This window comes from Psammomys obesus, unplaced genomic scaffold, assembly GCF_907164565.1.
Source record: "Psammomys obesus unplaced genomic scaffold, mPsaObe1.curated_primary_1811, whole genome shotgun sequence".
In the NCBI taxonomy this organism is placed as follows: Eukaryota; Metazoa; Chordata; class Mammalia; order Rodentia; family Muridae; genus Psammomys; species Psammomys obesus.
In genome coordinates this window covers 11,686,520-11,703,318 of record NW_026596120.1, presented here as the reverse complement: position 1 = coordinate 11,703,318, position 16,799 = coordinate 11,686,520, and the positions used below count along the sequence as shown (strand labels likewise).

General features: G+C 45.5%; 1 protein-coding gene across 1 annotated transcript in view; it reads left to right on the top strand.

The window, feature by feature from the left end:
* The window catches only part of Ephb1 (EPH receptor B1), a 426,680-nt gene that overhangs the window by 331,359 nt on the left and 78,522 nt on the right, over positions 1-16,799 (top strand). Inside the window, exons 6-8 of the mRNA XM_055629751.1 lie at positions 3,217-3,341; positions 11,407-11,569; positions 15,963-16,071. Coding sequence (XP_055485726.1) covers positions 3,217-3,341; positions 11,407-11,569; positions 15,963-16,071 — 397 coding nt within the window. The remainder of the gene's footprint in view (positions 1-3,216; positions 3,342-11,406; positions 11,570-15,962; positions 16,072-16,799) is intronic.

The window sequence follows — 16,799 nt, the reverse complement described above, 5'->3', positions numbered from 1 at the left end:
TCACTGTATGTTATAATGTGGCTCATTGCTGCTGTCCAGCATCGAGAGATTATTGCAGCTTATATCACTAGGCTGGGAAAGGATCAAAATCAGGAATAGTTTCTGACGAATACAAATCACTTTTCAACAGAGTGGGGTTGAAGAAGCAAGGTCAAAGCATCATTACATTGGAGACTGTTTCTATACAGGCTCTGGCCACTCTGTTGTTGAAGCCTGACCTTACAACTGTGGCTTTCGGATAGCTCCTTCTGTTCTGGCTGGTACACACCTTCTGTTTGCAGCACAGAAGATGACTCTGTTAACACTTTAGTCACATTGTCATTGTTTTTGTTGGCATCCCTTCTTTTGGTCCCCTGTTCACTTGGAGTAGAAGCCAAAAACCCCTCCCTCTTGACTGTAATGTTTCAGGTCAGACCCTTTGCTCTGCTGTTTCTTCTCCAGTGCTGTTTACACTATCCTCTAGCTTATTCTCCTGTTCCTGCAACTCTGGGGAGCCTTTGCAGACCACAAGCTGCGTACTTTCTACGCTGGTGTTCTCCCTCCTCTTTTCCATACTTAATTTCCCCCATTTTACTTACTATCCTTTTATATATCTTGTTATTTGTTTATTGTGTCTAGACACTGAATCCCTCCAGCAGAGAGGATGTTCTATGAGGGCAAGAAACTTTACTTTGCTCAGGAATGTATCTCTGGAACCTAAAAGAACAACTACATGGCATAGTCATAATACCTGTTTAATTAACAAAGCTGGGCTATAATACCAAGGTAGAAGAGAGGAAAAATACATTAGACAGTTGAATGATAATAAAATGTTCTTTCAGCTTATTAGACTAGTAGATCAAGTGTAACATCATAAAAGGAAAGAGGGATAGTGAATCTCCATCTCACAAGTCCAACTCCACAGACATGGTGAGAGAAAATATACCCTGGGGAAATCTAGAGGTTATCTGTGACTCTAACTTCAGGATTGAACAATAAAGACATGCTTTTGATTAAAAGGCTAATAGTCTCATTAATAGAATACAGGGAACACGGGAGACATTGGGTTTAAATTTAACTTACTGTGCAAACAGTGGAGGAGAATTGGACTCGGACCTCTATCTCATGCCTACAGAGATTTAGATGACAGGAGCCCATTTGGAAAGGGCCACTGTAGGTAGCAGCATGTTCTGCTATGGTGGGAATATGGGTAGCAGCTGGCCATTCTTTATAGCAAGGGAAACGCAAGCAGAATCTGACTTGTTTCTTCAGATCTTTGACAAGTTAGTTTGTGCAATAGGGACTGTTCTAGACTACATTAGTCGAGAGAGGTGAGACCAAGGAGAAGAAGACAAATTTGAGATGCAGATAAGGAAGATACACAAGTAGTAAGAGTTACAGAAGCACAAGGCAGGATGTTCCACAGGAAGCAGGAACTTGGCAGCAAGTGTTTGGTAGGGGCAGAGTAGGGACACCATCAGACCACAATGACCATCCCATCCTAGTGAAAATGAAAGGTGAGGGAGGAGTAGAGAGAGAGAAGGAGGGAGGGAGGGTGGAAGGGAGGGAGGGAGAGAGGGAAGGAAGGAAGCAGAAAGGACTAGGTAGGATGAGTTTTACACACTTGTATTATTATCATGATGCTTTGGAAAGATCAGTTGTGGGCTCTTTGATTTGACGTTCCTATTGGAGGAAACCATGTTTTGCAGGAAGGGGCTGGCTACTCAGTGTGAATACAGGGACATCTGAGGTCCTTAGTCAGTTACACCCCTTAGGAGAAGGAGCTCGGGGTCTTGTACTGTCATGGTCAACACATGGTTTCTAGTAGACTTTGTGCATAATGAGCTCCAAAGTCCCAGAAGACACTCTGATGCTAGGGCGTAGTAGTAGCATTTCCCACTTCTCACTATACAGTTCACATAACTGGGAGCATCTTTACAATGCATGCTCCTCTTCCCCCTTCCCCAGAATAAGCTGATTTTAGTAGGTGCTAGAATCCAACGAACTGTGGGAAAGTCCATGCCTTCCCCCTTGCATGACTTGATAGCTGTGCTCTGTAATTCTGGGTCTTGGAGGGAATCTATTAACTTAAATTGAGGATAGTAAATGTCACTCAGCCATGGTCCCCAGAGAAACCCTTGTAAAGCAGAGTTCGAGCGAGGAAACGACCTTCATCACTGCAGAAGTGCCAGGACTAAACAAAACAGCCCCTGAGCAGAACGCAGACTGAGCCTCATCCATTACCCGCCTCTTCCCTTAGGAAGACAGCCCTCATTTATTATTTCCAGACTGTTTTCATTTTACTTACACTGTGTAAAAAATGTTGAATTGGGAAATAAATATTATTTCCAAACAGAAATTTCATAATCATCTTTGCTGATCTTGGAATTATTATTCTGATTCCAAACGTTTGCTTTGTGTATCATTTCGTCGTTTGTGTTTGCGAGTTCTTCATTGCAAATGTTCTCATTTGAAGATTTCTGACAGGGCCTCTGCTGTGGCTCTGTGTTCCTGTCTTCATGAGGGATGCCACCTCCTTTCTTTTTGAAGTACATTAAAATCTTACATGCAGTACCAGAAAGAAATATTTGCTGGAATGTTCCCTTCTATTTCGTGGTTCCTTTGCACTGATCAGTTCTCTTGTTTATTTTCTCTTAGGTTAGGAGCTCTGCTCTACATTAGCTCAGCCCATTTGTGCATGACTATTGTTCCTCCAGTTCTCACTTATTTTGGACTGATTTAAAAAAAACTGTGTGTGTGTGTGTGTGTATGTGTGTGTGTGTGTGTGTGTGTGTGTGTGCGCGCGCGCTCGTGAATGTGCACGTGTGTGTACAGAGAACAACTCCATGGAGTTGGTTCTCTTATTCCATTTTTATGCCAGACTCAGGGATTGAACTCACGTTGCCAGGCTTTCACAGCCAGCACCTTTACCTGCTGAACCACCTCACCAGCCCTTCTATAATTTTTTCGTCTGTACCATCCATCACATCCATCCCAGCCCTGCCCATGTGTGCTTTCTTTCCTCTGCTAAATTATCACCTTCTCTCTCCTCTGTCATCTCAACTCCATGCAGCCCAAAAAACCCACAGGGAGTTCTGCAGATCCAGTTCAGATAATGAGAAGGCACAGAATTGAAACCCCGTCACATCTCTCTTCTTATTTGTCTCTGAAAGATAGCATTTCTCTATCGAGCAACACTTCTGCTACTAGCTACCGTGTCTCTTCCTCTCTCCACAGCCCCCTCCACGGTTCCCATCATGCACCAGGTCAGTGCCACCATGAGGAGCATCACCTTGTCATGGCCTCAGCCGGAGCAGCCCAATGGCATCATCCTGGACTATGAGATCCGGTACTATGAGAAGGTGAGCCAGCTTTGCCCTCAGGCTTCTAAGGGCAGGCCAGCACTGTTCGGTGGGTGTGGCTAGCGGAAGGCACAAGGAGACAGGGTAGAGGAGGTCTGTAGGAAGGAAGGATTGGGTGCTGGAGGCCAAGGTCACCCTGGGAAAAAAAAGCCAGGTTTACCTTGCCTGGACTCTCTCTTTATTCAGTTGGGAGAGAGCTTTCAGACTCATCACCTGACAGTCTAGATAGTTTACTGGACTGAACTATTCAAACCAATCCCCTTCCAACAGCTATGCAATCGCTGCACTAAGGAGGATGCGATAAAACTGCCTGGTGCCCTTGAACCTTCAAAGAACTTTGGGGTCATACAGATGAGTGGTTGTCAAATTTGTTGATCCTGTGCTTCCAACTCAAGCTTATTTATTTATAAATGATAGGCATGTGTAATGACACTAATGCGAAGGCTAAGGAACATGCAATCGGATGTTTATAAGGGTGAGATAAAAGAAAATAATTGAAATAGAACCTTGTGTGTCACATTCCCTAACTACTACGCAGCTGCTGCTGAGGGAAACACAGGGCGTGTGTTGCCAAGAAAAGGGAATCAGCGCCCTGTGGGGTTGGCCCCTGACCTGCTCATCAGCTATGGAAAGCAGGGCATTCTTCACAATGGTGAAGAATTTTTGCAAACTGCAGCATTTGCAGAAATCCTGGGAAAATACAGTGCTTCCTGAAGTAACCCGACACACTGTTTGGAAAAGCACCAGATGCATCTGTTTGTTTGTTGAAGGTTTTGATCAGGCTACCGTTTGGTAGGTTCTATTCTAGGATCTATTAGTGAACAAAAGAGCTCTGCCTTCAGGAGTCTTGCTTTCCCAAAAGAGGGAGACAGACTGAACAATGAACATACAAAATATGGAAATGATTACTATGTTTGTGTGCAAACCTGATGACCTTTGTTATCTAGGAGCGAAATAAAGGTTGAAAGAGAGAACCTGCTCCTGCAAGTTGTCCTGCATACATGTGGAGTGGCGCATACACACCCCTGTCCACATCTTATGTAAACACAGAGACTCACAAAAATAATAAAACTTTTAAAAGTTTGAAGGAAACAAAAACAGAGCCAGTAAATAAATTCATAAAATCCAGGCAGGGGTAAGTCACAGACTTAACTAAAATGTCAATATCGAAGAAAGTAAAGTTATGAAGCAGTTATCTCAGCGAGGAGAGAGTGGTAGATCCTGAAAAGCCAATGCAGCTGTGACTGCAGGAGCGGGAAGCAGACGAGAACACCTGGAATGATATGGACAGTCAGGGAAGAGTAGACGTGTGAAGTCGCAGGTTGAGCTGTAATGAATCAAGCTTTACTACTGAGGAAGGCAGGGAGCCACCGCAGGTCCAAGAGCAGAAGAGGGATAGGATGTGACTTATATTCTGAACATCATTCATGCTGTAAATAGGCCTGCTAGATCCATAATCATCTGTCTGTCAGGAAGACAGATATTTGAATTGGAACATCAACTACAGGCTGTGGAAATTAGCTGGCTTCTGTATCTACAGTGTACACCGTAGGGAGAGCTAACAGGATGCCTAGGCTGGATGGGGTGTGGATCGGTTTAGAGAGACCTCCTAGAGTGATGCAGGCAACATCAGCTGAGGAGGAGATCTCAGTGAGTAATGGATATTGGGATGAAAGAAGAGCACAAGTGTGTCTGTGTGGCCAACTGCCTGCAGGAAAGCCAGGTGGAGGTGTGGGATAAAAAAACTGGTGACCTCAGCCAGAAGATAATTCCTAATTTTGATTTAGGAGGGGGGATGTTTGGAGGTGCTACTTGTAAGTTGCTTCAATGTACCTGGTATGACTTTGCTTACCTGAGCAAAGTCATTGGCTGGGGTAGATGGACGTGGAGAGAAGAGATGAAGATCACCAGATCTTCAGAGAGGCCAGATAAATGGCCAATCAGGGCATTAGAAATGAAGCCCCAATGTCCAGCACCCTGCAAAACCACCCAGGCAAGCCACTGTGGTCCTGTGACTTAACCTCTGCAGGGCACAGTCTGCACCTATAGAAAATGATAGCAGTTTTTCATCCCTGAAAGTAGAGGTGCAGACAGGTTACTAGTCTTTCCCGTGGGGAGATGTGCCCCTCAGCATTATGGCAGCACCTGCCAGCGAGGTGAATGAGAGAATTCAGTTCCATTCAGAGAATGCTGGCCTTTGTAGACAGTCGATTCAGAAAAATTCAACGAACTGGGGTAATTTTAACCTGTTTCTCTTAGTAAGGGTTATCATTGCTGAAACATGAAACACCATGACCAAAAGCAAGTTGGGGAGGAAAGGGTTTATTTGGCTTAAACTTCTAGATCATAGTCCATCACTGGAGGAAGTCAGGACAGGTACTCAAGGAGGGCAGGAACCTGGAGCCGGGAGCTGATGCAGAGGCCATGGAGGAGTGCTGACTCGCTCCTCCTCGTGGCTTGCTTAGCCTGCTTTCTTATAGAGCACAGGACCATCTCTGTGTGCCATCCATGTGGGGTGGCACCACCCACAATGGGCTGGACCCTCCCCTACCCCCATCAATCACTAATTATGAAAGTGCCGGACAGCTGGATCTTATGGAGGCATTTTCTCAGTTGAGGTTCGCTCCTTTCAGATGACACTAGCTTGTGTCAAGTTGACATAAGACTAACCAGCATACCATTATACCCGATTCACTTCAAAGTTAAGGAGTTATTCTTGTGAAAAAAAAATGAAGATAATAAGGTAAGGGTCGATCCACCAAGCTGTTTGGACCCATTGATCTCATCTTGTACCAAAGTTGACCTAGAAGTCTCACCAAGTTACAGTTTTTGCAGAACTGTTGAAATTATACTTCATCTGAGAAAAAGAATTTTCATGAAGTGTGCCAGTTTGGTGTCCAGGCTTACTTAATACGAGCTAAGCTCCCTTTCATATTCCTGTGTGGTCAGTGTTAATATAATTGCTTTGGACAAAGAAACATACACAAAAAGAAACATAAATACTTGCATAAGTCAATCATACAGCCAGGATCTGAGAACAGCTCTTTAACCCTGCAGCAGGTGGCAGTGTTGGCAAGGGGCTGAATGCTTTGGTGCCATCTGCTCTGCCTCTGCCTCACCTGCTGTGGCCAAGGCAGTCACTTCAGTGGGCAGCCAGGGATGAGGTCAAGTGCTTGACATAACCTGGGACCACAGCCATGCGGCTCAAATGCCTGTGTGCCTTGGCTTCCTGTTCCCCACCTCAACCCAGTTCATCCACTCTGCCTCTGTCTTTGAGTTTCCATTCAAACTTTCCCCCTCACAGCACTGTAATTAACCTCAGCTTCATAGGCTATGAAGGACATTAGTCTCCCCGCTTAGGCCATCCCCTTGCTTCTCATTAATTCATACTAATTATTAACACACACATACACATCGTACTCAGTGCCTGAGGCAGCTTGCACACCTCAGTGGAGCATTTTATTGTCCTTCCTCCAGAGGATGGGATGTTTTTCTTGGGAAGACAGAGGATTCCTTGCCTAGTCATTGACCACTCTTGAGCATATGAGAGCGGATGCCTCCTTTCTTTCAAAGTGCTCCACTGTGAAATCCATTACATTGCCTTGACCATTTCCAATATGACTAAAGAAAAAGGCATTAGCCTGTGAGGGCATTTTGAAATAATAACCAAAATGGTAATTTATCATATATTGAGTGCCTATTATGTTTCAAATACACACAGATATATTAGTTCTGATCCTTGGAAGAAATACACTCATAAGCCACTTATAATCAGTTATAGCTGATGGAACTAAATCATATAAAGGCCAAATGACAGCCATGACCACACAGGTCACATATAGGGAGTCACAGAACCAAATTACAGACATTTTTATTATATTTCAATGCTGGAAATTTCTAGAATTGTATGAAATCATCCTCTCCGCTCAGGATCTCTGCATCAGAGTGACTCCTGAAATATGATACTGGATTTTAATATTAAACCCAAATACGTGTAAGCAAAATGAGTGATCTTCATGTCTGCCTCACCATCACAAATAGAATCCAGCTCCATAGATGTCTTGGATTAAGTCCAAAGAAACAAAATTCTTCATTCCCCCATTTTGTACCACCTCCTCTCCCCGTGGGTGTCCCCTTCTCTTCATTTGAACCGTGAGTCATTATATCAGGAAAGCAGCCACAGGCAGTATATTAGGAGATGGGTGTGGCTGTGTGTGACAGCACTTTATTTATAAGGCAAGTGGATGGCCCCGTTGGTGGTAGTTTTGCAACCTCTGGCAGCTCCCCTGTGGGTCTCCCGCCCAATAAGACTTTCAGTCTGTGCTGGGGACACTTTTTAACTTCAGTTTTGTGAATAGAATCAGTGGGCCTCTGCCTTCCCCTAGCAGCTCATTAATAGAGAGCTCAGACCAGAGAGCTAAGAACATTCCCAGAGCCTCCGCCATGTTCTTCTCCTTCCCCATCTCAATATATTCTCATTCATCATTCTCTCTTGTTTACTGTCTTGTAACACTTTTCACTCCTTGTGTCAGCACATGTGGGCAAACCATGGGAGGAGCGTCTACATCTGCCCTCAGCTGTCTTAATGATGAAGTGTTTAGATCTCCCCAGCGCTTCATAATAACCGTCTAAGCTCTGGCCAGTTGGGTTAGGTTGGGGGGGGGGATTTCTACTCTTCAGATTTCAAGATCTCACAGAAACACTTCCAGGCCTTAGTAATATCTTGTGCTGCTCGCTTGTTCCCTTAGCACTGCATTGTGGCGAGCCCAGGCAGTGAGGGTGTGGGGTGCTCAGGGTAGAGAGATAATGGAGACATAACCATCGCCCTCAGTCGCTGTGTCTTCCATCTTCACATACTTATAATCAAACCAGTCATAAGTATCCTCGCTCATTGCTCTCACTCATTTGTCTGGAATTGATTAATGACTTGGCGAGGAACAAGAACTGATGCCCATTTTAATCACTGAACCGCTTCAAGAATATGTGGACTGGAAAGTGATTATGGGCTAACGTTTGGTCCTCACCATCCAAATGCCAATATATCAAAACAATTTTCCCCCAGTAGGGGCTACCCAATCAGTGTTTCACTTAACTCAAGCAGTGCATGATTCCATCTGATTTCAACCAAACCAGAAAAGTCAGACAGCTGCCTGCATTCTTTAGCAATGGTGTTTTCTTCTTATTTGCGGCGTGCTGAGGTGATGCTCATAGTTTCTGATCCCATGTCTTCAGTGTGCCAAAATAGTAATTAGCAAGTTCCAGACAACATCCCTCTACAGTGAACAGCCTTCCATCTGCTCAGTCCTCACTGGGGTGGAGAGGACTCCAGGAGAATCCAAGTAGATGCATTGAACAGTGAGAAGTTCCTTTCCTGACAGCATCCTCCGGGGCTCAAGGATAACCCTCCATTAGGGCCTTTTTGTAACTTTTTTGTCAGTTGAAACTAGCCTTGAACCCATGACTCCTTAAGCCAAACTGTCCATTACTACTCCTGTACCATCCACACTCCAGATTTACAAATTCCTTATCTCTTAATTAGGGTTTCTGTTGCTGCAATAAAATACCATGACCAAAAAGCAAGTTGTGGAGGAAAGGGGTTTATTTGATTTAAACTTCCATATCACTGATCACCATCAAAGGAGGTTGGGGAAGGATCTCAAACAAGGCAGGAACCTGGAGGCAGGAGCTGATGCAGAGGCCATTGAAGGGTGCTGCTTACAGGCTTGTTCCCCACAACTTGGTGAACCTGCTTTCTTATAGAACCCAGAACCACCACCAACCCAGGGAGGGCACCACCCATCAATAACTAAGAAAATGCCTTACAGAATTGGAGGCATTATCTTAATTGAGGCTTCCTTCTTTCAAATGACTTTAGCTTATGTCAAGTTGACACAGAACTACCCAGCACCTCCTGCATGTTCCTGAGCCCCTCTGGGCCTTCTTTCGGCCTGTTTTATTCTTTTCTTGATCCCCAGTTAACCAATGCAATATGGTCAGTTTCCTTCATCTTTATGACTCTATTTATGCTACTCTTTCCTGATTCCTTCTGAGTGGATCACTCCCCAAATCTGGGCCTGTTTGCCTGTGATACATCCCCACAGCCTGTCTCTCATTAATAGATTCCCTCTGCCACATGGTATTCAACAGTTCTGTGATCTGTGTCTTCCAATCTATTCCACAAGGTGTTGTCTCCCTAGAAGAAAGAGACCAACCACACTTTGGACCCACAGCCCCTGTCAAGTACATACACACACACACATATGTATGTATGTACATATATATATATATATATATATGTGTTAATATAATATATTATTATATATTCTATTGACTGACCAGATGAGAGAATGAATCCAGTGGACTTTGCTTTTGCAAAGTAGAGTTCTACATATTTTATGAAAATCGACATTTCTTCTTTTGTGTTAGTTTGCTTTCCCATGTTTTCCCCTGCATTTGGCATGTGCACTGTAGAATCTCCTCACTCACATTTCTCTTATTTGTCTCCTTGCCTCTTGAACTATTGTGCCTAGAACTCTTAACAGTTTTCCAGATCTGTACAGGAGGTTGGCCATCTGTCTGGTTTTAGTGACCCAACCTCTTGGTTTTCAATGAAGTCATTTTGCTCCAGGGTGCACTGTGCATAGAGAGGAAGGCACAGACTCTAACCCTTTGTTCCTGCACGCATGGAGGTGGCCCAGAATCCTTGCAGAGAAAAGATATGCTCACATGGAAATGGAGGCCAGACTGATGTATAGGGTGCTAAGAGTGAGCTATAAACAGCAAGGACAGTAATAAAGAGACTATTGCAGGGGAGTGAAATAGTACTCCCTAGAGAAGAGGCTCTGGGGGATGTGAGCTTAAATAATCCGGAGGAAGCAGGATCACTTCAGACTGGGGAAACAGCCTTGAACAAAATGCTGGTGGTTTGGGTTTGGTCCCCCGAGAAACAGTGAGACCACCAAAGGAATATGAGAGATAAGAACTGGTTTCAATATAAAGTACTTGGTTGTCTTACTTAAGAGCTTTGGTTTCTATTTGATGACAGTTAGAGGCCTTTTAACACAAGAACATTGACAATGGACAAACTTCAGATAGGCAGAAAGCATCATGAAGGGATGGGAGACTCCAAAAGTCCAGTCACCAGCCTGATGTTAAATATGAGAGCAAGAGGATGAAGTCATGTTTGAAAGTACTCAGGGTGAGAAGAGCCAGGGTGAAAAATCATCAATTAATACACACAAGTCTGTTCACATCAGAGAGGTGGGCCTAACAGATGAGAACAAATTATCGGGTGTTAGAGAGAGAGATAAGCAGGGAAATGGGTTGATGGAAGAGATGAGGATCCAGGGAGAAGGAGCATGACATCCCAGGAGTTGATGGTGAGGAGTTGGAACACAGATACCCATATAAGGCCAAGAGAAGGCAGAAGCAGGCATGAGTGGCAGTCTAGGATGACCTCAATCATTTCAGCTGAACACTTGGCTGAACCACAGGAGTCATCTAGAGCAGCAATCATGCAGTATGGCCAGCAGGTCTCATCAGGGGAAGATGCAGTGTACCTCAGCAGAAGCAAGCAGAGGCAGACGAGCAGCACAGGGAGTCTGCAGAGCTTGCCTCTGTTGAGGTAGGAGGTGTGATGGAATTTGCAAAGCTGAAGGCAATTGGTATTTTGCCTTTGAACTCTGAGGAGGGCTGGTTCATGGGCAGAAAACGTCTATGAACTCCCAGTGAGAGCCTGGGAGGTAGCTGTTTTCTCAGATTCTTTCTTTCTTTCTTTCTTTCTTTCTTTCTTTCTTTCTTTCTTTCTTTCTTTCTCTCTCTCTCTCTCTTTCCCTTCCTTCCTTCCTTCCTTTCCTTCTTTCTTTGTGCTGCCGCCTCCCTGTGGCCCAAAGCTGACTCTCATTCCCTTGGCCCAGGCAGACTGGCCTTATTAAAAGAGAGACAACGTCTACCAAAGGTGTAAGACCAAGAGCTGACGGGACTGAGTGCTCTCACAGAGACGCCTGGGGTTACAGGGCTCAGGAGCTGGCGATGAACCCTTTCCCTTCCCTTGTCTCTTCTTTAGGAGCACAATGAGTTCAACTCTTCCATGGCCAGGAGCCAGACCAACACGGCCCGTATTGACGGGCTCCGGCCCGGCATGGTGTATGTGGTCCAGGTGCGCGCCCGAACCGTGGCTGGCTATGGCAAGTTCAGCGGCAAGATGTGCTTCCAAACTCTGACAGATGGTAAGGCAGGCAAAGGGAGGGATGAGTGCTGGGGGTGGAAATGACACAGGCTCAGGGAAGACAACAGTGAAAGAAAGCAATCCTGTAGAAACTTCCATGGTAGCCGGTGCTCACTAAGCCAGTGGAGTTCCTCCAGAAGGCCTTGTTTCCCAGTGGGGGCCACGTGGACTCTCTTGATACACTCTGACATTCTGAAGTCTGGTCTCTCTCTGCCAACATTGGCTGGATTTGCCTGGGAAAGGCAATCCCACATGGCTCTACACCCTGTGTGCCTCTGTGTCTACGCAAGAGTGAGATCCCCATACTTCTCACAGGTACCTACCGGTCTCCTTAAGAGGGTCCAAGCGTCTGCACTGACTCTTCCTCACCTCCATCTTACTCCTCTGTGTTTGTGCTCTGGGACTGAGCTTACTACATTTAGGAGAAAACAACAACAACAAAAACAAACGAACAACCAGAGGAGACAAGGTTCGGGTCACGTACCCAGTATCTGAGAATGCTGTAGTTAACTTCACCCGTGACCTTGCTCAGGTATTTTCAGAGAAAGAGAGAGAGACTGCAGTGGAGCCATTTTCAGGGCCAGAAAACCCGTCCTTCTAAATAACCTTTTTCCCTCTGACAAAATACCTGACAGAAGCAACAGAGGGAAAGAAGAGTTCATTTTGTCTTACTGTTTTTGGGGGGCACATGATGGGAAGTCATGACAACAGGAACCAAAGAATCTGCTCACAGTGTTTCCAGAGATGGATGGTGGTATCCAGCCTGTTTCTTCTTTTCATCCAATCTAGGACCCCAGCCCATGGCCTGGTGCCACTTATATTTTAGGGCATGTCTTCCCATCTCACTTAATCCAAACTAGAAACTCCCTCATAGACACGCTCAGAGGTTTGTCTCCTGGGGCATTCTGAATCCTTCCAGGTTGCCAGTTTATATGAACTATTGCACACACACTCGTAAATACTTTTATTTGGGAGCTTCTTTGTCCCCCTCTTTTAACTTTGCTTCCTAGTCCTCTGAGGACCCCTCCATCATGAGTTCAGAGGACCTATCAGAGTTTGTGCATTCCTGTATCTTTCTGCCTGTTGCCTGTCTTTATTGGCTCATTCGTGAGCTGTTTCTATATAACTTTTCAAGCATCAGTCTCTTCTACAACCCATCAGTTGAAAGCCCTCATGTCTTCTTTGCCAGTTAACATATATTCGAAATGTCTTTTTCCACAAAGCGTTCTATTTTAGGCTGACACTCTTAGGCTGGGTGCTTGATAAGACTTGAGGTTTTTATCTTGACACACATATTTTAAAGCAATTTCTACACTAATTAGAAATATTTAAAATTCCAATTATTTTATCTAAAAATTTCATGTAAAAAAAAAAAAAGTATGAGAAGCCAGGGCTGGGTGTTCTGGTATGAGGAGAGAGATTAAAAAGAGTAAGAGTCACCCCAGATGGTGGCCCCCACCCTCACCCCCACTTTCAGGCGACACAGCTGGATGCTTTGCATGAGCTGCCTGGCCCCTATGAGACTAGAGTTTGTAGGCTGTGTTGAGTTTATGCCAGGTGAATTTTCTCTCGTGTTCCGAGACTGGTGAGATGGGGTAGAAAGGTGAGCCCGTTCATTGAGATTAATAACACTGCTGGGATGGGAGGAACGCAGGCCATCTGCTTCTCCCTTAAGGACTCTGCTCCCCCATTTTGCACCTCACTTACTATCTAGATTTATAGGCACTTTGGCATCAGGAGGTACACAGGATTAAAAGCCCCAAACTCCAAATGCTCTGAGCACTGGTCTCTTGGCAATTCTGCTAGACAAATCAAGAAGTAACAAATTTCCCCCAAGAAGGCTATTCTTTTTACATTTGGCAGTTAAGTTTTGCAGACCCAAGAGAGGGGAGATGTACGAGAGTTCTGGTAAGTGGCCAAATCTGAGAGAATTTATCTTAATGACGGGGCTTGTTTATTGGTGATGATGCTCTCTGAAGCTGCAGGCTGCTCTGCAGCAGAGAGTGAGTTTGAAGGTTGATCAGTGATAGGGCCATCAAGACAGGAGGACCTGGGAGTCCTTCTAGGTCAGTGGCTTCCTGGGCCGGTGGCTGCCACATGGTGCCTCGCTGCTCTTAGCTACTGTGTGCTGACCATGTGTTTTTTAAATTATCATCATCATCATCATCATCACTTTTGGATCCTATGTTGTTCTGTGACAAATTGATTTATAGACTTTGTCAAAGGCTCTTCATCGTGGTTTCCTGCACTTTATTTCCTGCCAGCTTTCTTTTCTAAATACATGTTTAAAAATAATACTCCTGCTGGTTCTGGAGAGATGGCTCAGCATTAACAGTGCATACTGCTCTTCCCAAGTTCAGGTCCCAGCATTCACTTCAGGAGTGGACTTGGAATCACTGCAACACCAGCTCCAAGGGATCCAATGCCCTCCTCTGATTTCCATGGGCACCTGCATTTTCATTCCATAAAACCACACTCAGACACACGCAGACACTCATGAGGAAAATTTACAAACCAAACTTTCAGCTGAGGGAAACTGAAACTCTACCTCTAGTCCTTTTAGTTATCTTCTATAGTCTTCAGAATGATGGGTTTTAAGAGCCAACAGCAGTCTGGGTAGGTTGCTCAGTTGTAATGCGCTTCCCACAGAAGCACGAAGACCCAAGTTCCAGCATCACAACCCACGTTAAAAAGAAATTGGGTCATGGTGGCACACATTTGTAACTCCAGTGCTGGCAGGTAGAAATGGCGGACCCTGAGGTCAGATGGCCAGCCAATTTAGCCTAAGTGGGAAGTCCTAGGTCTCGGTGGGAGATCTTGTCTCAAAAGACAGAGCAGATGCTGTCAGCGGAGTGTCTGCTGTCCAACTGTGAGGACCTGAGTTCCCATCCCTCGCACCTATGCACAAAGCCAGGTAGAGAGCAGTTCGTGTTTGTAACATCAGGGCTGGGTGACAGAGACAGGTGGATCTTTGGGCTTGATGGCCTGCCAGTCCACCTGGATTGTTAACCTCCAAGTTCTGTAATGACTGTGTCTTAAAGTATACCTGATGTTGACCTCTGACCTCCCTACAGCTACACCTACACAGCACACATACACATGCACAGGCACACACACCACAAACTAAGGATGGCTCCTGAGAAAGGATATCCAAAGTTGTCTTCCGGCCTCAACACCCATGGACGTGTGCATTCACATACACTAAGAGCCAACAGCCTTGTTTCTAGAAGTTGCTTTTATTGCCCAGACAGATGAAAGATCATTCACAAATACTGGGGCCTAAGACCTTGCTGAGGTATTGGTGAAACACACAGACGATCTGATCTTCACCAGTAGATTTGATGAGGGGTTCAGAGACGGTGGTGTTTAACAGCTGTGCTCAGGAGATCCTCGTATGGGTTATGGGGAGCCTTATTGTGGTGAGAGGTGTTGCCAGATAAAACATAGGGAGATCAGTTTAATTTGAATTCCAGATAAATAATGTTTAAGGATGAATATCTCCTATCTGAAGTGCGGGTTGTGGTTTTGTTTTTCTGTGTCTGACAACCCTAATCGTAATAAAATATAAACAGTTTGACCTTCCTTATGCCTGGGTGTGATGTGGTGGAGAGTGGCTTCTTACTACCGTCCAGGAATGAAGCACTGCCACCATAATAAGAATAGCAAGCTGAGATGCAGAGCTGGTGTGCATTCAAGAAAAGAGAAGTGAAATTTGGGCACATCTGTGATACAGGTGAAATATTATGAACTATTCATATGGTTTGACATTTTATCAACAGTCCAGAGGGCTGAGAATCATAGGAGTGAAATAATTCCTCCAAGATCACAAAGAAAACACAGGCAACAGCAGGGTTTGGACCATCTCTGTCCACCTCTGTGACCCTTGGGTGTTCCACTCCACCCGTAATGCTGCGTGGTTTCAACCCTTGGCAGAAACCTCAATCCTTTACGTGTCAAGTGAGAGCTCACAGTGCTGGGCGATTTCTCTGGCGTCTCTTCATCCTCCACGGCTCCTGCCGCAGCGCTGCCTGACTACAGATAAACTGTAAAAATCTGCTCAATGAATCTGTTGACAAGCTGCATTTCAACAGCTTAAGCTGTTTCAGCAACAGCTTTTCATTTCCCCTCCATTGGACTTAACTCTTAAAGCAGACAGGACTTAGAGAAACCTGCAGAGCCAGGCAGCGGAGGTTAGGAGTCACCTTCTCTCATCGTCCCTGAGTTCCCAGAGTTGTCCCTGCTCTTTTGTTTCTATTGCTGTTCCCCGCTGAGAAGCATCGGAAACCAGGGCGCACGTGTTCACATGTATCTGATGTCTTTGGGGTCATGCACCATGTGCAGCTATTTGCGTGGGGCACACAGGGAGGATTCTAACTCCTTTCTTTCTCACCTAGATGATTACAAGTCGGAGCTGAGGGAGCAGTTACCCCTGATTGCTGGCTCTGCAGCAGCTGGGGTCGTATTCGTTGTGTCTCTGGTGGCCATCTCCATCGTCTGCAGCAGGTAGATCCTCCACTCAACTCTCCCTGAGCCCAGGAAGCCTCTCTATGTTCCCTTCCCCCATGCTGGCCTTTCTCTACCTGGGGAGCCTAGGCAAGTTCTTTAACTAGCAAACTAGAAGTCTCAAGATTATTTATTTATTTTGTGCCTGGGATAAACACCTGCCATGGGAGCTGGGTGAGACTATAAGTAAACAGCATCCGTCCTCCTTCTTCATTTCAGCCCAAGCCTTTTCGCCCCCTCGTGCATAAGGACTTTTCAGAGTGACAGTTACAAAATTGCAGTTGACCCACTGGAGCATCACAGCTGTGCACAGGCAGTTTTCTGGTTAGAGAGACCAGGTCCTGGGCAGCAGGCAAGAGGCAGACAGGCAGAAGAGGGGGCGAGGAAGAGACAGGGAGAGCTGAGCACACCGACTGGCCTGAAGGCCTTGTGAATTTTTAATACTGTTTGCAAGCTGCCTTGGGTGGTTAGCCCAGATCTTGCCTGCAAAGCTCTATAGCCGTCTCCCGCTGAGCAGATCTGCAGTTCCCTGGCACCGATGGCAATCCTCATCAGGACTGCCCCCTTGGCAGATGCCCACAGCCTCTCCTGGTACCTGCAAGTCTTTGACTTGAAAGCTGAACCCTCTGCCCAAGGGAATGTGTGTTGGTCAACCAGAATGTAAGCCACGGCAGAAATGAAACCTTCAAGTGAGGATTTCCCAGTTTCCCAACCCTAGGAGACACTCG